Source organism: Lathyrus oleraceus, chromosome 5 (assembly GCF_024323335.1).
Source record: "Lathyrus oleraceus cultivar Zhongwan6 chromosome 5, CAAS_Psat_ZW6_1.0, whole genome shotgun sequence".
Classification (NCBI taxonomy): Eukaryota; Viridiplantae; Streptophyta; class Magnoliopsida; order Fabales; family Fabaceae; genus Lathyrus; species Lathyrus oleraceus.
Genome location: NC_066583.1, coordinates 496,054,204 through 496,075,479, shown reverse-complemented (window position 1 = coordinate 496,075,479; position 21,276 = coordinate 496,054,204). Strand labels below are relative to the sequence as shown.

Genomic DNA, 21,276 nt, shown 5'->3' with positions numbered 1-21,276 from the left:
AATTGGGAAATTTCACGTGATCAAAATCCCACATTTTTATGTTTACCAACTTAAGTATTTCAAGAGTCTTACACCTCATAATGGAATTGAACGGCCAGAAGACATGGTTTGTAATGGTGAACGGTGCAAGCAAAGAAGGGTAGAGGTTTAGTAGCATATCAATAGCAATATATATAGGGTTTTGTTCAGTTGTAATTCGTGTAAGATGACAAACCCTAATTAGGGTTTGTGTTAGAGTTTTAGTAGCCATCGGCGTTGGAATTCATCGCGGGAGGCCGGAAGGACGAACTCGGGATGTCGTCCCATTAATATTCTGTTTTTTTTGTTTTTTTATTCACCCAACTTAAATATTTGTAGCTTCTGTTAATTAAATTTTCGGAAGTTATATGACATGTTACGTGAATTTATTTAACTAATTAAACTTCAATTTTAATATTTTTTATTTATTTTTAGCATACAGCTATATGTTTATGTTATCAAATCATGGAACTGAAGGTGTGAAAAATAAAAGAAAGAGGGGGATTTGAATTTGATTTTACAAAACAAAAGTTTTTTACCAACTCAAGAATACCACTTAAATGTTAATAACAAAGAAATAAAAACACAATTATTTTTATCCTAATTCGCTTGAAACTCAAAGCTACTTCAATCCATCCGCCATGGTGATTTTGCCTTATATAAAAGAATTTAATCTACTATAATCAACAAATTATAATAACCGTCTTTGTCTTCTCAAGGATCCTACTATACCATAATCTTCTTAAGGACTCAAAGAATAATTCTTTTGGTTTTCTCAAGGATTCGACTATACCCTAGTCTCCTTAAGGAATCAAACAAACAGTTTGAATAATATTTTATGTGTTACAAGTTGCTTCTATACAAGTAGATTTTACAAAAATGATAAACAATTACCGAAAGAAAACTGTGTACAAAATTGATAGCTTTTCACAAAAAAACAGACTTGTCAATAATGTTGTAGAACTTGCAGCATTAAGTGTTCTTGTGTGTTCTCTTGTTTTTTTTTTCAAGTCTCCAAGTCTCACTTATATAGCATAAGAAAAGAGATCGTTGGAGGAAAAAATGGGGAAACCAAATAGAGCGTTTGTCCACTGTTGAATGGTGAAAGGAGTGATATTGCATATTGTCCTTCCCCACAAAATCAATGACATGTGTGATGTATAGTATTGTCTTTGCCCACGAACTTAGGTAGTGGAAAGAATATTTGACTTGTACTTTGTACTATTTGATCACGTGCCCATTTGATCTTATCTTTAAGTTCATTGGCTTATGATAAAAGTTGATGAAGCATGAAATGAAGAAACATAGAGCAAGATTCAAATACATCAAAATATTTGGTCAGAATCTTGACATCATCAGTAGTTTGACTTAAGATCTTCAGTATCTTCAGAGTCTCCAGAATCTACAGTCAGAAAATATGAATACCGATAAATTATGTGAGGAGCGATTGTATTGAGAAAATACGAACACCGATAAATCATGTGAGGAGCGACTGTATGAGAGAATATTAAAGGTTAATTCGTTATACAATGTTCACTACGCCAAATAAGGGAAAAGAGGGCGCTTTTTTTGGCTTATAAAAGCGCTTTAAAGTGCCCTCTAATCTGGCGCTGGCATAGGTAAAGACAACACTTTTTTTTCTGGTGAAATCGCTCTCTAAAGTGGCTCTTTAAGCCCTTTAAGGGCCACTTTAGAGGGCGCTTTTTAAAGAAAGCGCCTCTAAAGTGGAAACTTTTAAGGGTTTAGAGGGCGCTTTTACTGGAAAGCGCCCTCTAAAGTGGAAACTTTTAAGGGTTTAGAGGGCGCTTTTACTGGAAAGCGCCCTCTAAAGTGGAAATTTAAAGGGTTTAGAGGGCGCTTATTTTGGAAAGCGCCCTCTAAAGTGGGTGGTTATTTAAATTTTTTTTTAAAAAAGCACTATATTTTTTTATTTATTTTAGACAACCTGTATATTGAAGCAGTACACCTAAAACTGTATAATTTGAAGCCCTTTTTCACACATTGCATTCAACAAGCCTTATATACAACAATCCATACATATACAACAATCCACTGATATATAATCGTTTAACTTCTAAAGATTCTAAATATACAACCAATTCATAACTTAAAAAGAAATAAAACTAAGTAGCAAAAGTATCTCTGAGATGTATGTTTTTTTTGCTAGCCGCAGTCTTCTTAGGGTCCGCTTCCTGAATCAAAGTTCATTTCTAGCAGCCATTCCTCGCATGCCGGTTTGAATACAAACAACTTTGGAATAGGTAGTTTTATAAGCACGTGTCTTCAAAGATACACTACATTTTGTTTTCGGATCAATCAAAGATATATTACTAGATAGGAAGATAAAATAGGAGAAAGTATCTTTCAAAAGGAAAGAGAGTTAAAGAAAAAGCAACATTTAATACCATAAAGACTAACCTGTTTATGTTAATGTACTGTGCCAAATTCTTTGAAAGTATAACAAGTGAACCAGATGCATGTCGGAAATACCTAAAAACAAAATAAATCAATAGAGATGAGATACACATTGTAAAAATAAAGTAGTTCAATATGGAGATCCATACTAAAAAAGAAAAAAAAATCATGTGCAATATTTATACATAAAGAGACTTCAGTCAAAAGTATCCAACATGCATTTTCCATCAGGAGTTATAACTTATAATATCATAGAGATGAGTATGCTGAAGTTAAAAATTATTTGTTGCCTCTAATATATGTTAGTACTTGGCACTGATGTGATATATTGTGAAGACTGAAGATCATTAATTTACCCATTCAATAAGATTTGGTTTCAACAAATAATATATTAAGCCATAATCACATTGAAGATCATTCCTGAATAAACAAAAAAAAAATCACCAAATATTTTCTCATCTAAATGGTATTATTACTTACGATTTTTCATCCCCAAATTTCCACCAATCAGGTTCATACCAAGGCTTTCCCCTGGAAAAAAAAGGATAAAATACATAGCATATAAGTTGAATACAAAATCACAATTGAAAAGGTCAAATTTGTAAAAAAATTATGAAACAAAATGATATTGTAGTTATGAAGGAGAAAATAACATGCGATAAAGAAATATAATTGTACTAAGAAAAGATTAAGTACATATCAATTCAAAATAGAAACTTTCATTACTCATTAGAAATTAAGATACTGGTTGGGAATATCTAAACACCAGAGAATGCAAATTTTATTGGCAAAAATGAGACATGCCTAAAGACTTGCAAAGGGATGAAAATTAAGATAATCAGTTACATCTACAAATGTGGTAAGTTCAAAGTATTTACTGAAAAATAAAAACCTACAGTAATAACTCGATAAAAATGGATAACAGATAATAATGAATAAAATTCAACACATGTTCAATTTTTAAAAATGAACAATTTTAGACATCTTAAAACAAAATCTTCTGGGACCATCTACACATAAAAACTGACAACTATTTCCTCAGATCTATCATCATAAATAAATAATCAGAATTAATTCAGATAGAGGAAAGTACTCTTCTGTTATCACGTCTCCTGACTTCATGCATCCAATATATGCGCCATCCTGGCCACGACGATGTTCAAGAAGTTTAATTAAACCCTCTGTTAGGCCAGTGAGTGGGTAGGGTAGCTCAACTGGTAAGTGCTAGTTTTATAAAACATAGTTATTGCTCAAAGTATATATATTTGCATGCGCTAACGCCACTTTACATTATGTAAAATGACATAAACAAACCATTAACTATAATACAAATATTTGAACTATTGTCATTTAATACATACCAGGCCTCGTCCAGAAGAGCAATAACGCCGCCAGGTTTCTGAAGTTATAAACAAGAATGAGATGACAAACTGATAGAACTTTTCTAAAATGACAAAAATGCAAGGGTGAGTTGCACCTTCTCAATAAGATCGAGAACATCTTGATTATCAACGAACTCTATATAACTCCAATCAATTTCTTCCTTTGTATATTCCTCTTGCTTCATTTTGAAGACATGCTGCATAATGAAATAATGAAGTGTTATTTGAGTCTATAGAAATTGTTTACCAGGAGATAGTAGAAAAATCAAACCTAGTTACTATTAGAACAATAATTGTGGTTCAAAAGTAAATAGATACGAAAAATGTAAATAGAGAACACAAAAAATTCGATCACAGAGATTGGCCAAATGTGCATACGTCTATAAACTTCATATAAAATTAGGCAAGAGGGTGGTTAAGATTAAGAACCTGTTTGTCTTGAAACTCTCGAATCCGTATATATCTAGAACTCCAATTAAGTTCTTCGAAGTCAGAAGAGAAACCAAAAATGAACAATAGCGAACGTCAGAAGAGAACCCAAGTAATATGAAGATTAGAAAAATACCTATGGTGTCAAAATCGAACAGCTAACAACGAATTAATAGAAGGAGGAAACGTCGTAGATCTAACAGAGGTGGAAGGAGAACGCCTTAGAAGTAGCGAAAAGCGTAGCAGTGAGAACCCTAACGTGAAAAAGAACGAAAATAACAGAGAGTGAAATAACAAAACGCGCAGTATGTTATAATTTTAATGTTTACTAAAGAGGACCTTAGAGGGCGCTTGTGGAAAAAAAGCGCCCTCTAAAGGGGGCCTAAGAGGGCGCTTATGAAAGCGCTCTCTAAGGCTTTCCAAAAGCGCTTTATAAACTGGAAATGCACATGGACTTATAGAGCACTTTTTTAAAAGCGCCCTCTAAGGGTAACCTTAGAGGGCGCTTTCTAAAAAGCGCCCTGTATTGTTGTCCCTCTATCTCCTCCTTATTTTTTCGCTTCACCTTAGAGGGCGCTTTATTACAAAAGCGCCCTCTAAAGTGCGCTGTCTATTCCAGTTGGTCGCTCCTTATTTTTTCGCTTCACTTTAGAGTGCGCTTTTGTAATAAAGCGCCCTCTAAGGTGCGCTGTCTATTCCAGTTTTTGGCGTAGTGGTTGGAAAGAAAACTCGTTTCACAATGGTGAAAAAAGTGAAACATGCGTTAATCAGTGGTTGTTTTACAATTGTGGTGGAAAAATATGAATGTGGGTAGTTCTACGAGTTGGGAAAAAGAATATGAAGTTGTTGTTGGTTAGAAAAAGAAGATGAAGTTTTTGTTGTTTGGAGAAAGAAGATGAAGTTTTTGTTGAAAATATCGTGACAATATTTATATGTGTTTTATGAATTTTGATTTTCAAAAAATAAGATTTAAAAATTAAAAAAATAATATAATAAATTTAATATGTTTAGCACTTAGTTACAAAAATGTTAGAGACTTCGTTTTTTTATAGGCAAAAATAATATATAAAAAGAGGACAATGGGTCCTGAACCCTTACAACACCATTAAATCACCAAAGACAAAAGCAACAGGAAAAACCATCCCATGCCAAATACAACTATGAAACTCAATCTTGAATCTGCTAGAACCTAATTTTTTAAAATACAAAAACAAAGAGATTAAAGAAATCTGCTCCCCACATAAATAAATCGATGTTTAACCTACCACACAGACGATCCCAATACCACACAGACCATCCCAAATCGATTGAGCCATATCACAATAATAGAAAAGATGGAAAAGAGTTTCGTCGGCATTAAAGCAAAAAGGACAACTAGAATTACCCAAATTAATATCTCTTCTTAATAAATTCAACTTTGCAGATAACATGTTCAATTAACATCCGAATTAAACATCGCTCCAATACCACAAATGTCTCTCCACCGCAACGATTGCTTTTGCAGTGCTACAATACAACTTGTTATCTACTGTGCTGATGTGTATCTTAATTAGTAGGAAGTTGAAAATGCTGATGGTACATATTTTCCTAAAATATATTACAAAACTTGCTACAGAAACAATTTTTTTACTTTTCTTCATTTGATAAAATTACACTAAGGTTTCAAAAATATTCTTTTAACAGTGTCAAGAACAAACAAATTAATGGAAAACTAGACTTCTCTAAAATTTAGAAATTACACCCATAAAATTGCAAAAATAAAGAAATATCAAATCTTTAGATATAAAATTACAGCATTCTACTGTTCTCCGAATTAATCGGAAATTGAATTAGATACCGAGTTTTCAAAAACAATTTCACACATTGTAGAGCCCTTTGTGAATGAAGATAATTCCGTTGTCATTTCGTGTTTTGCTTTTATATCTGCACAGTGATCATACTTAATTTTCATAGTCATCAGTATTTTCGAATTTTGCAAAATATACTTTGCAAATTGGAGCTCAGATTCAGTGCCTTTACAATATGCAAGACATGCTGTTCTCAGGTGCAATGAAAGACACTTTGGAACTATTGGTGGATCGGTCCAACTTTCGTCTTGATATTCACAACCATGTATGATTAAACTTTGAAGTTTGTGGTATTGTTGAAGCATTTGTTGCAACCAACCCCACATATTAAAGAAAAATTTAAGTTTCACATGTGTCAGATTATGAAACATGGGAAGTTTACTACAACATTTCAATTGTGCCTGCATGAGTTACACAAGTGACAAGACAGTACATGAGAATTCTATATAACCAACTGCAGTCCCCGACACAACTGCAATTGCAACTCGTGCAAACATGTTCGCAACTGCAATTTAAAACTATGGACTACAGTTAAAAAAATCATGAATTTATAGAAAATTAAAATCTATATTGTCATACCTGTTCCATATGTAGACTCTCCACATCGCAAACCAAATGAAGAGGAATAATATAATCAGGACAAGAAATCTTTGCTCGGACTAAACTAGGTAACAAGCAATCAAACTCTTTTGCTGGAACACGCGAACCATTACGAAAACTTAAATATTTGGTTTCCAATTCCTCAAGTATATGACAACCAGAGAGAAGTTTAAGAAGCAATTCATGCCGTTCGAAAATCATTCTCTTTAAATGAAGAATTTTAAGAACAGGAAAATCCACTTGATGAGAAAAACCATTCACTATTATTCCTTTCAACTTAAGAACCTTAAGGGTCTTGCAACTAAGAATACTAGGTGGTAATTTCATGTCGCCGCTAATGTTAAGATTCTCAATTCCTCTATTCATTAGATAGGAAACAAATAGAGTAACATCACATTGGATTTGAATTGGACACCAGTAGTTGCAGTTGAAACGAAACGAAAGGATTGGAAGTTCAATTTTTCGTAAGGGCATCAATTTGTGTATATAATATCCAAATGAGGCCATGTCTTTGAAGGATTTGCAGTCGAATTCGAGAGTGAGGACTGAAAGCCATAATGATTTCCATCTCTTAGAGAGGATGCTTGTGGTTGCAGCATGTTTGGTTGGAAGAAAAGAAAGAATGTGACACAGAATTGAATCATGCAACTCACTGATTCTATCTGCCATTATCTCTGTCCTCAGCATCACATGCCGTAATTAGTTCAATCCTAATGTTTCAAATATGAAAAGGGTTTGTAGTGAGTACACTTTATATTTAGGGTTTTAAAAAAATGTTATTTAGGTTTTTGTTATTGTTTCAAAACCAAACTAAAACTCATTAATTGGGCCTAAAATTATAGCCCTAAAATAATACCTTGCACCCTTATATTTTTTTAATGACTGTGTTACTTTTTAATTAAAATAAATAAAAATTTAAATTTTGATATTTTCTATTATATGTCTCAAATTCGTGTGAAACATTTAGACATGGATGAGTTGTATACTAAAAAAATATATTTTTATTTTATGAGCTCCGTCTCAAATCCATAAGAAATATTAAAATCGATACAAAACTTTGAGAGATATTTTGGATAAAATAAAAAAAATTAGTGTTTTGTTTTCATTTTTGTGAGTCTTGTCACAAATTTGTATGAAATATTGACACAAATTGTAACACCACAAATAACTCTATCTAGAATCATATTACGTAAAACATTGAAATACTAAAACAAACATGATATAAATAACATTCAAGAATTACTCAAATACTTGTTATATAAGAATAGTACATTAGATGTCCACAATAATCTAATCAGAATAACCACAGTGGAAAACATCCACCAAACACCACTGCATTCAACTTTTAGGTCTTCGTGCGAATCCTCTAAGAGTCCATTCGACTCTACAATGTTACTAAATCTCCGTGGAATTCCCTATCTTAGGTGTTTGATTTGATGGTGCTTGGAGGTGGGAATTTGGTCTCAATTTAGTGGATATTTCCTAGATTTCATGACAACGTTTTCACTTCACCCACAAAAAAACCGAGATATAATTCCAAAAACCACCATGATTTTTTTATTTTTAAAATATCATATATTCCCTCAGATATTGAATATAACCAAACTAAAAAGTAATCCAAGATATGTTTCAAATCCCAACAAAAAAATTTTTAAGAATTATTTCTTTAAAAAAGGAGCAGAACAGCCACATCAACTCAAAATACAAAATCCCAAGAAAATGCTAAATCCCAACAAAACATGTAACTACATAACAAAAAAATTCAAAATCTCGGATCTGTAACCGATTATAACCGACATAAAAAATAAACTATATTCAACGGTAACCGGCTAACATCAGATGTCAGTTACACCCTCAAATACTTACATCTCAATCTCAAACTATGTGTTGATCAACATACTGTTCTTGAAAATAAGAATATTCGGTTATAAGAATCTCTACATGTGTCTTGTGTAATTCATGCCGATAATATTGGTACAGTGTTCTAAACTTCCCAACACATGTAGAACTTAAAATTTTCCCTATATTTTGGGATAATATATGGGATTGGTTCCTAAAAATGCTTGAACAATGCCACAAACTTCAAAGCTTAATCATACATGTTTTGATGATGTTTCAATTTTATATATATATTTTTTTCATTTTTAAGTATAATTTCATGTATTTAAATGTTTGAAATACAGAAATTTATGAAATTGTTTGAAGGATCCACCCATAGTTCCAATTTGCAAAATACATTTTGCAAAATTCAAAAGTTCTAAAGACTGAAAAATAAGTATAGCTACTATGCAGATATTCTGAATTATCTTCATTAGCAAAGGGCTCTACAAGGTGTAAAGTTGTTTCTTGAAAACTCGATATCTGATTCTATGACCGATTAATCCAAAGAACCAGTCATACCGCCCACTTGCGGAGATCATGATTGAAACTATACTCAAACATTCTTCGTGTCTTATGGTATTCAAACTTAAGACCTTAAGAAGAACAATACTATGGTTTTAAATTACGGCTGCAGTCGCGAGTATAGCTGGGGTCATTGCGGTTGTTGTGATGCACATTGTGGTCGTTACGGGAGAATTTCTATTGATATGTGTTTGAAATGCACATTTGAAAAATATTTTAAGATTTTTCATTACATTAAAATTAAATTGAGTTTTAAGGTTTTGATATTGGGAGTTTTTATGAAAATAACATTGAGAAATTATCTCATACGGTTCCTAATGCAATCGGATGTGCGATTTTAAATTAAAAAATCACACCACAACTGCCATCCAAAACAATTGAAGAAGTTACCGCATTAACAATATTGTTTGATTGATGACAGCTACAATATGTTTGCAACAAATCTCTCCCTTTTACATTTAACTAGAATATAACGGTTTGATCTATAATATATTAATGTCACTCTATATGAAATTTTAAACTTTATCAAAATTTTAGATTTTTTGTATTGAGTAATTTTTAAATAATTATATTTGAATAATTATTATATGTAGTTTAATAAACACATATTTGAAAAAAGATTGAATTTAAAAAGTAATAGAGAAAATTAATTGATTATTTTGATAGAATTTTTTTCCGAGTGAATTTATTTGAATAACTATTATATGAGTTTATTAGGACATTTGAAAATAACTTAAATTTTAAGGAGTAATAAAAAAGATTGATGTAATTGTAAACAATATAAGAATTATACTAAAATTTATCAATTAGTTTGTATCTTAAAAATTTAATGATTGAATAATAGATAATAGAACAACTTCATGGTTAAATTTATAATATAGTTTAATTTATTTTTATTCAAAGAGAATAATTGATTTATTGGCAATTATAAAGCAATAATAATTGTACTAAAATATAATGAAAAAAACACTTTCAAAATTTTTAATATTACATTAATTGTTGAGTTAGAAATTGGAATTGTAGATAATTATCATCAATAATAAGTAAGAAATATAATTTCAAAATTTCTAATAGTCCTTAATTATAGGTTGAAGATTTAGATTGATAGATAATTAGTAAATAGTGAGAAATTGATATTCAATTTGATTTTTTTAATATGATACTAACTATAAAATTAAAATTTTGATTGGTAGATAATGTCACTAATATTGTAAAATGGAGCTTCCTTTTGATTCAGAGTCATAATTTGGATTGATAAATAATTAAAATAGTGAGAAATAAATTTTAATTTTTTAATAAGTCATTAATTATTAAATATGAATGTAGAATGATAGATTATTATTAGCCACAATTAGAAAGAAATAAAAAATAAAACTTCATAACAATTGAAATGAAAATTAAATATTATCTATATACGCTAATTATAGTATTGTTAGAAATAAATATTAGATATTATCTATATGCACTAATTATAGTATTGTTAAAAATAGTTTGTCTAAAGGAATACAATATTTTTTATAAATAATAAAAACATCAACTACTTCATATAGCTAAACCACAAAAATGTTTTAAAATAGAAGGAAGGAAATTAAACCAAAGAATAACTTCGTAATAATTAAATTGAAATTAAATATTATTGGTATGATTATATTCGAAAGAGATTGTAAGAGAAAGAAGGAAACTAAACAAAAAAAAAATAATCTAATTGGTATGGTTATATCTGGATGAAAACATGTGTATTATAGTTCAAAAAATTTGATGATCTAAATGATTATTATTCATAGAGACTATAAACTTTCAAATTGAAGACCTGTAAATTTATATGAACTTTGAAATTGAAGTAATTTCGTACTAAACTCTATTTAATACTCTAACTAACTCTACCATTTTACAATTTAATAAATTTGCCTCGACAACATAAAAATTGATTCAACTATATATTATATAAAATATAATTAAAAAATTGATTCAAATATATCAAAATACATTAAAAGAGAGTTTTTCATTGGGTAAGGTGATGTATGATATGAGTAATTTCCAATGGGTGAATTATTTTATGAATTTGGGATAAAAAGAGAATTTTGAAATCTTGAATTATGGTGTGGATTTGGAATAAGAGGTGGATTTCCAAAATATGGGGTGTTTTGTTGATTTGGGATACAAAGAGGACTTCCATCATTTTGCATAAAATTTGAGCATGTGTTATGTTGATTGAGGAAATGTGTACACATAAAAATTAAAATTAAATAAAATAAAGTGGTCAAATTTAGACTAGATGTGAGTGAAAAATGTGATAAAATAAATTACCTATTTATACTACTAAAAAATATTACCGTTATTTTATTGTTGTTGCAATCTTATCATTCTAAAATGAAATCAATATCCTGAAATCAAATTAGTTATTATTATAGTTTTTTTGCCAAATATTATCGTTGCTTGATTTTCTTTAAATGACAAAATGAATTTTTTTTAATAATAAATATTACCGTTATTTTATTGTTGTTGCAATCTTATCATTCCAAAATGAAATCAATATTCTGAAATCAAATTAATTATTATTGTAGTTCTTTTGCCAAATATTATTGTTATTTGATTTTCTTTAAATGACAAAATGAATTTTTTTAATAATAAATATACTTATTTTTTAAGTGGTCTTTCTGAGATGTCAAACCGAGAATATGAAAAGAGGGAGAAGTAATATGAAACGGTTTGATGAAAATTAGGGTTTTATTTAATTGAATAAATTGATATTATTATTATTATTAATATTGTTATTTATTAATATTTATTATCATCATTATTAATCCCATTTACCCACTTAATAACTCAAAATATTCCAAAACCACTATTCCAAAACCACTGACAATATTATACCATTTTAAATATAATGGATACAGATATGCAACTTCCAATACACGTGTTTCAACCCTAAAAAATCAATATATCCACACCTTTCACTTCAATATTTTTTGCTTATATTTGAAGCAAACTTTCCCAAAAGTAACCATCATTAATGCTCTACTTTAACATCACATCAAACCTATATCTATCATACTTTTCAATAAAGATAGAAACCAAATTTGAATAATATAATATTAATTTTTTTGAAATCTAACAAATTTATTTCATTCCCCTATAAGATTACTAAAATACAATTTTAAATTAATTCCAGGTACAATATTCTGTTTGGATTCATATATTTTTTTTTAAAAAAAATCATTATGTAATTGCAATTTTTATAAATTCATTATGTACATTGACAATATTTTTTCTTAATACTGTTTTTTTCTTACATTGACAATATTTTTTCTTACCTATTTATACTACTAAAAAATATTACCGTTATTTTATTGTTGTTGCAATCTTATCATTCCAAAACGAAATCAATATCCTGAAATCAAATTAATTATTATTGTAGTTTTTTTGCCAAATATTATCGTTGCTTGATTTTCTTTAAATGAAATCAAATTAATTATTATTGTATTTTTTTTGCCAAATACTATCGTTGTTTGATTTTCTTTAAATGACAAATTGAATTTTTTTAATAATAAATATGAACCACTTAAATTGTAGGAGCGTATGTTTCTTTATGGACATTGCAAATGAGAGAACGTTGGAAAATCTCAAATATCCAAATGCTTCTGACACAGCAACATCGGTAAATGTGTAGGAACTTGGGAAAACTATAGATAAACATGCTCTAATGAAATCCCTTTAGGTTTTACGGCTATATTAATACATAGGCTGATGAAAAACTTTTCATTTCCCTATACTACACATATCCACATGTTACGTAATTGCCAATTATTTTGGAGGGAACAGACGAATTTTCGTACCAAATATATATATATATATATATATATATATATATATATATATATATATATATATATATATATATATATATATATATATATAATGGCAATGTAAGTTATGTTTTTTATCAGGTGAACATTTGATATTTTTATTCACTATAAAATTATATATCTTTTGTTTTATTTATAATGATGAAGATATATAATATCTGTTATATATGTGTAATTTTTTCAGATGTATGATCAAGTATGATCATTTTGAATTATAGAGCCTGAGTGAGTACTATAATAGAAAATATTCAAAATGGTAGATGAAGAATTACATTTTAAAACTGTTTTGAGGAGGAAGAATGCTGCAACAACATCAAACCAAGATCCAATACCAGAATTGCAACTCAATGAGCTTTTTGCATCTGATAGTGGAGACGATAATATGAATGATGAATCTGACGGTATATTCTTAATTATTTTTCATTTGAGTTAATTTGTTTATGATATGTCATAGAATATTACAATATTCTCAACACAATAAATGTTATGTCAAAAGGTTACAGTTCAGCAACAAATTCAAGTTTTGATGAAGATGAAATGTCTAATGGAACAGATGCTATGGAAACTTTTGAAATTACATCAGGTATTTTAAAATGATTTACTATAAATAATGTTTTATTATTATGAAATACAACTCATTTAACATATGAATTAAATACTATTGATGATCAGGAGGGTATTATGATATAGGGGATCCTGTCATTGAATGTCAATATTGTGGTGCAAATATGTGGTATTCGGAAAGGAAAAACAAATGTCGTCATGCGTCCAATCCTAAATTTTCCATGTGTTGTGGATCAGGAAAAGTTCAGTTACCTTTGTTAAAACCCGCTCCTAAAGTTCTACAACATCTGTTGTTTGACAACGAATCATGTGAATCAAAAAATTTCCAACAACAAATTCGAATGTACAACGTTATGTTTGTATTTACATCTCCCGGTGCGAAAGTGGACAATCGATTTAACAACGGTAGATGCCCTTCCAATTTTCGTATCCAAGGTCAATCATGTCACCGAATAGGAAGCATGTTACCGATGCCAGGTCAAAATCCACGATTTGCACAACTATATGTTTATGACACTGAGAATGAAATTGAAAACAGAATGCATGGATTCAGGTTAGATATCTATTATTTTCCAAACTTTAAATTTATTTATTTAAGAAACTTGCAATAAACTGTTTCAACTCTTTTCATTATAGGTCAAAAAGTGGAGTTGATGTTAATATTGTGAGAAAACTATCTGAAATGTTATATGAACATAATGTTCATGCACAATCATTTCGCATGGCAAGGGACAGACTTTGTGAAGAAGGTGTTTCTGATTTAAAACTTCGTTTAATATCTGAACGAAGAAATGATGGAAGGATATATAATCAACCAACTGTATCCGAAGTAGCTGCTTTAATTGTTGGAGATGTCGACACTGCAGAAAAAAGAGACATTATAGTGCAAAAACAATGTGGCGAACTTCAAAGGTTAGATGAGTATCATACCAGTTATTTAGGATATTAGTACCCATTATTATTTCCATATGGTGAGGATGGATATAGACCTAATGTGAGGCACCGTGATAAAGGGACAAATATTCGCCACTTCACAGACATAACACAGTCAGAACAGAACAATAAAGATATTCCTTGGGAAGAAGCAACAAAGCGAAATCGACTTACAATAAGAGAGTGGTTGGCCTTTAGAATTCAATCAAGATCTAATGAAGCACAAACATTGTTGCGATCAAGGAGACTTTATCAACAATTTTTGGTAGACGGTTTTACAATGATGGAATCAGAAAGACTTAGGTGGCTTCGAAAGAATCAGTCAAAACTGAGGGTTGGCAAGTATCACAATTTGAATGAATATAATTCAAATGGAGAAACGCACGGGTCAAACACAGGTAAGAGGGTTGTGCTACCTTCTTCATACGTTGGTAGTCGTAGATATATGGATCAACTATACTTTGACAGAATGGCAATATGCAGCTATGTCGGATTTCCAGATCTTTTCATTACATTCACATGTAACCCCAACTGGCCTGAAATTCAGCGTTTGCTTGGTTCTGTTCATCTAAAAGCATCAGATCGTCCTGACATCATTTCAAGAGTCTTTAAAATGAAATTTGATGAGCTTTTGTCTGATCTCACAAAGAAAAGTCTATTGGGGAAAGTTCTTGCATGTGAGTAACTTATTCCATATTCAATTAATCGTATTGTTATTTTCAAATTTATCATTCGTGTGCTGACTATTGTATATATTTTATATATTTATTTTTATAGATATGTATACAATTGAGTTTCAAAAGAGAGGATTACCACATGCTCACATCTTAATTTTCCTCCATCCATCTAACAAATATCCAACTCCAAGTGATATTGATCGCATTATTTTAGCTGAAATACCTGACCAAGATACCAATGAAGAGTTGTATAATTTGGTTAAAACTCACATGATTCATGGCCCGTGTGGATTTGCAAATCGATCTTCACTGTGCATGAAAGATGGAAAATGTTCTAAATATTTTCCAAAACAGTTTCAGCCCGAAACAATTGTTGATCAAGATGGGTTTCCGGTATATAGAAGAAGGGACAATGGACATACAGTTCTTAAGAATGGAATTCAAGTCGATAACTGGAATGTTGTTCCATACAATGCAAAGTTGTTGACAAACTACCAAGCTCACATAAACATCGAATGGTACAATCAAAGTACATCGATTAAGTACTTATTCAAGTACATCAACAAAGGTTACGACAGAATCACCGCTGCCATTGTACCGAATGATGATGGAACTTCCAACCAGCCGTAGAATATTGATGAGATCAAACAGTATATTGATTGTAGGTACGTTTCTAATATATCACTTGAAATATGATGTCATGCAATTTATCTATTTCAACTAAAAGTGTGCAATTTTTCTTTACATGCATGGTGTAGAAAATTTTATATGTACACTATTTTGACTATATGTGTTATAATAAAATTTATATATTCTGTCTACAATAATCATTCTATTAATTTTAAATCCATTGCCTTTCATTATATTATTTGTAGGTACGTTTCTCCGAGTGAAGCATCTTGGAGGATATTCTCCTTTCCAATCCATGGTAGAAAACCAGTTGTTGAGATACTGTACTTTCATTGTGAAGGTCAAAATTCGGTATATTACATTGATTTTGATCGTATCAATACAGTTCTGGAAAAACCAAGTGTAACTGAATCGATGTTTACATCATGGTTCGAAGCAAATTGCAAGTATCCTGAAGCACAAAATTTAACTTACAGCAAATTTGTTTCAAAATTTGTTTATGTTAAGAAAAAAAGAGAATGGAAACCCCGTCAAAAAGGTTACACAATTGGTAGGCTTATATGGGTTCCTCCAACAACTGGCGAATTGTACTATCTTAGATTGATGCTCACACATGTCAAAGGCCCCCGCAGTTATAATGATACAAAAACAGTGAATAACGTAAAATATGATACTTTCCGGGATGCCTGTTTTGCTATGGGTTTTATCGGCGATGATAGAGAATCCATTGCAGCTATTAAAGAGGCAAATCATTGGGGTTCAGGTCAATATTTGAGATTACTATTTGTTCACATGTTATTATCAGGCAGCATTAACAGGCCAAGACATGTATGGAGTAAAACATGTCATCTCTTAGCTGATGGAATACTATATGCTCAACAGCGAATTGCAAACAATAGAGGTATTATTTTTCCTATATTGTGAATTTTTATTATATTTATTTGTTTGATTCTTAAAAGTAAATTTGTTTTATAGTTTACACTTATAATTACTATTATATAAAGGTTTGAGGTTGTCGGATGAAGAGATAATGAATTTAACATTAATTGACATTGAACGAAATCTTCAAAGGAAGAGCCAAAGTCTAAAGGAATTTGCTGGAATGCCTTATCCAAGTGGATATGTGGTTGAGCAGTTGGGAAATAAGCTCATATACGAAGAGCGGAGTTACAATCCAGCCGAACAATTGCAAGAATACAATAATTTGTTCTTAAATCTTACAGGTAAATATGTTAAATGTTTGTAAGTTTTGTCATAATTTTATAAAGTTAACTTTTAAAGTATGATTTTATCTTACAATTTTTTTTAATGTATAATTAATTTATTCACTGCATGTTTGCTATGTATTTTTTTTAAATTAGATGAGCAAAGAGGTGTATTCAAGCGAATAATGGAAGTAGTAAACAATCAACAAGGAGGCGTATTTTTTTGTATGGATACGGTGGCACAGGGAAAACCTACATGTGGAGAACTCTAGCTTCCTACATAAGATCAAAGAAACAAATTTGTTTAACTGTTGCTTCATCGGACATAGCTTCACTACTACTTCTAGGAGGTCGAACGACTCATTCAATGTTCAAGATTCCAATACCTACAATGGAGTCTTCTACATGTAATATCGACAAAGGTAGTGATCGTGCAGAGCTACTAAAAATGGCAAAGTTGATAATTTGGGATGAAGCTCCAATGGCACACAGATTTTGTTTTGAAGCGTTTGATAAAACCCTTAAAGATATAATGGGGTGTTCCAATTGTTCTGACAAATTATTCGGAGGGAAAGTAATTGTATTTGGTGGAGATTTTCGGCAAATATTACCAGTTGTACCAAGGGGCAGCCGTTCAGATATAATACATTCTACAATAAATTCATCATACATCTGGGATCATTGTGTTGTGCTGAAGCTTACAAAGAACATGCGACTCCAACAAGCCGGCAATACTTCAAGTACATCTGAATTAGAATTGTTTTCTAATTGGATATTAAAAGTTGGCGATGGGAAATTGGAAGAACCTAAGGATGGTTACACGGATATTCCTATTCCAAATGATTTCTTAATTTCTAACTATGATGATCCACTAGAAGCCATTGTTAGTGAAACATATCCGAATTTTCTTAACAATTACAAGAATCCAGAATTTTTGCAATCAAGAGCTATATTGGCAGGAACAATTGAAACGGTTGACATCATAAATCAATACGTTTTGGGATTCATACCAGGTATGCGTTATCCATTGTAAACATATTTATAGATACATTCATATATTTATATGTACTAACATAGATTTATAATAATAAAATTTCAAAAAAATTCCCAAAGGTGAAGAAAAGGAATATTTAAGTTCAGATTCTGTAGACACTTTTGACGGTGAAGGAAATGAAGCTTTTGATGTTTTGACCCTGGAATTTTTGAATACACTTACAACTTCCGCTCTACCTAACCACAAGATTAAATTGAAGATTGGGACCCCTATTATGTTGCTTCGAAACATTGATCAACCTGAAGGTCTCTGCAATGGAACAAGGCTTATAGTTACAAGATTGGCAAACCACGTTATCGAGGCAAAGATTATATCTGGAAAGAATATTGGAGGGGTTATCTATATTCCAAGAATGGATATGACTCCAACACAATCTCCGTGGCCATTCAAAATGACTAGAAGGCAATTTCCCATAACTATATGTTATGCTATGACAATTAACAAATCTCAAGGTCAGTCATTGGATTATGTTGGATTGTATTTGCCTAGAAGTGTATTTAGTCATGGTCAACTATATGTTGCAATATCAAGGGTCAAAAGCAAAAAAGGGCTTAAGATATTAATCCATGACAAGGATAACCATCCATTGAATTCTACAACAAACGTCGTGTTCAAAGAAGTTTTTGAAAACTTATAGAACGTAAGTTTTTCATTAGTTATATTATATCAAGAAATGTCGTTGTTTATTATTAGAATTTTATTGAATGAGTTGTATAAAATATACATTATGTTTTAACATTTGTTTATATGGATGTAATTGTTTTTTACAGGGTAATGAATCATCACTTCCTAAAAGGTTGCGGGCAGGTTTTGTATAAACCCAGTTTTTTAAGGACCAAAGAATTGTACGAAGTTAAATCATTTTTGTTGCTGGACTTATTTCTCACAATTTTAACTAAAATTGTGAACCTTTTGTTTCAATATCTTTTGTTGCATTAAACCTTACTGTATCAATTGCAATTAATTTCAACATTTGGTAGTATTCATTACTATATTTTAAAACAAATGAGGTTCTGGTATTTCTTTTACCTGGTTTATGTATTTTGGTTAAATAATCATTTATTATGAAGGTTAATATTTGCGTTTTTATACCTCAAATTAGTAACAGATTGGAAAATTTCATCCATTACTAAATAAATATATTTTTATTTCTTATGTCCAAAATCTCAATGATAAATGGAATATTTATTCATAACATTAACAATGGAATGTTTATTATATATCAATATACCAATAAATTGTAAAAATATTTTTTGATTATTTCCTTAATATAGTATACAAAAAAATTAAGCAAAATATATTACTATAAATTAATAATGTTTTACTTTATTATGTCCCAAACTGGAAAAAGTTATATGTGGAAATTTTTTGAACCCATTTATTGATCATTTAACATCCATTACATTAAAAAAAACTCTTATGCAATAAAATTTGTGTACGTTGATCCAACCATATATATATATATATATATATATATATATATATATATATATATATATATATAAACAAAAAATATATTATATTTTAATTTTTTTAAAATAAATTATTGCACTTGCGCGACCCGTGCGAACGCACGGATCCTTTACTAGTTACAAAGACAGTAAACAACATATATAAAAATATATATGAGTATAAAATATAATTAAGATAATAATTAGAATTTATACTAAGGATATAAATAAGAATTTATATTCGAAAGAAAACATAAATATTACAATTCTAGAATTATGAAGAAAGAGGAAGGAAATTAAACCAAAAAAATAAAATAAAAATCAATACAAAAAATAAAAATATCTGAATGAAAGCATATGTATTGCTTTTTCTAGAATTGTGTTTCTTCAAATGATTGTAAGAGACGCGTATTTCAATTTTCGTTCTAAGATTGTTGTTTGTAGGAGTTGGAGCCGATTGAACTCTCACTCAAATTACAAAATCTGCAAAATAATAGTTCGCCCATTCATCTCATTTTTTGGATTAGATAAAGACAGAAAAATCAAATTTTTTTAATCCGTGTTGAATAGTTCGCCCATTCATCTCATTTTTTGTCTGGTTATGCATCAAGTTCTAAAAGATACGTGTGAGGGAGACAGTTAGAGGAATTTATCTATTTAAAGAAAAAAAGTGAGAGAAATTTATCTATTTAAATTAAAAAGTGAAACAAATTGATTATTTAAGAATAATAAAATAATATTATTGGAGAAAATCAAATATCACATATATCTTGATTGAGTTTATAACTACACCAAAATCTATTAAATTTAATTTATATCCATGTGACTGAATTTATAATTTAAAATTTCATTACATTTACCGTTTCATAAAACTCTTTATTTTCTAAGCATTAATTTTTATAATAAGTAAAAGAGTATAACTAAAAACTTGTAACTAATAATGGTATCTAGATATTATATTATATTATTATTATTATTAGCCAAATATTATATTATTATTTATTATTTATATTAATATTATTGTTAATAGTAGTGACTATTTTGGTAGTAACCAAAAAAAAAAATTAAAATTTCATCACATTCACCGTTTCATAAAACTCTTCATTTTCTAAGTATTAATTTTTATAATAATTAAAAGAGTATAAATAAAAACTTGGAACTAATAGTGGTATCTAGATATTATATTATATTATTATTAGTATTAGCCAAATATTATTTAATTATTTATTATTTGTATTAATATTATTGTTAATAGTAGTGACTATTTTGGTAGTAACCAAAAAAAAAAGAATATTGTTTGAAGATTTTAAGAATAAAATAATATAATAACATTGAAAATAATTAATTAATTAATTAATTAGATCAAAATCTTTCTTTTAAACATTCTCTTTTATTTTATAAATAATATTATTTCTAATAGTGGTATCTAGATATTATATATTATTATTATTATTATTATTAGACAAATATTATATTATTATTTATTATTTGTATTAATATTTTTGTTAATAGTAGTGACTATTTTGGTATTTTAAGAGTCAAAATATGGATGTGGATAAATAATGGTGTTTTGATTGGTGGTTTAACAAAAGATATTCACATAAACTAATAGTATGATGTGGATTGTTTTGGAATAAGAATGTGTTAAGTGTCGCAATATAATATGAAACATTGGATTTAATATATATAAATAGATTATGCAATAGTAAGATTTGATTGCTACAAAGGTCTACCTTTTAAAATGGTCATGTGCATTGTTTTCTTTTATTATTTTTTATTGATGATTTTATTTTATTTAGATT

The 21,276-nt window shown here is 29.4% G+C and overlaps 1 protein-coding gene, 1 long non-coding RNA gene and 1 pseudogene across 2 annotated transcripts; 1 reads left to right on the top strand and 2 right to left on the bottom strand.

Moving 5' to 3' along the window:
- Positions 1–2,298: 2,298 nt before the first annotated feature.
- On the bottom strand, positions 2,299–2,983 carry LOC127082862 (uncharacterized). Its single transcript, XR_007788238.1, has 3 exons — positions 2,914–2,983; positions 2,437–2,508; positions 2,299–2,312 (listed from the first exon to the last, which is right to left on the bottom strand). It is a non-coding gene; the product is annotated as an uncharacterized LOC127082862 (long non-coding RNA).
- Positions 2,984–6,057: 3,074 nt separating this feature from the next.
- On the bottom strand, positions 6,058–7,360 carry LOC127081544 (F-box/FBD/LRR-repeat protein At4g26340). Its single transcript, XM_051021791.1, has 2 exons — positions 6,671–7,360; positions 6,058–6,492 (listed from the first exon to the last, which is right to left on the bottom strand). The coding sequence occupies exons 1-2, from the start codon at positions 7,358–7,360 to the stop codon at positions 6,058–6,060; spliced, it is 1,125 nt and encodes a 374-aa protein (XP_050877748.1).
- A 5,853-nt stretch (positions 7,361–13,213) lies between these two features.
- LOC127081543 (uncharacterized) lies at positions 13,214–18,660 on the top strand (annotated as a pseudogene).
- Positions 18,661–21,276: the final 2,616 nt, after the last annotated feature.

Excerpts from the sequence above, each read along its gene's own strand:
- LOC127081544 (XM_051021791.1), bottom strand. The coding sequence starts at position 7,360 with ATGGCAGATAGAATCAGTGAGTTGCATGATTCAATTCTGTGTCACATT. Across the intron at positions 6,493-6,670 it reads AGAGTCTACATATGGAACAG|GCACAATTGAAATGTTGTAG; the intron begins GTATGACAATAT and ends TAACTCATGCAG.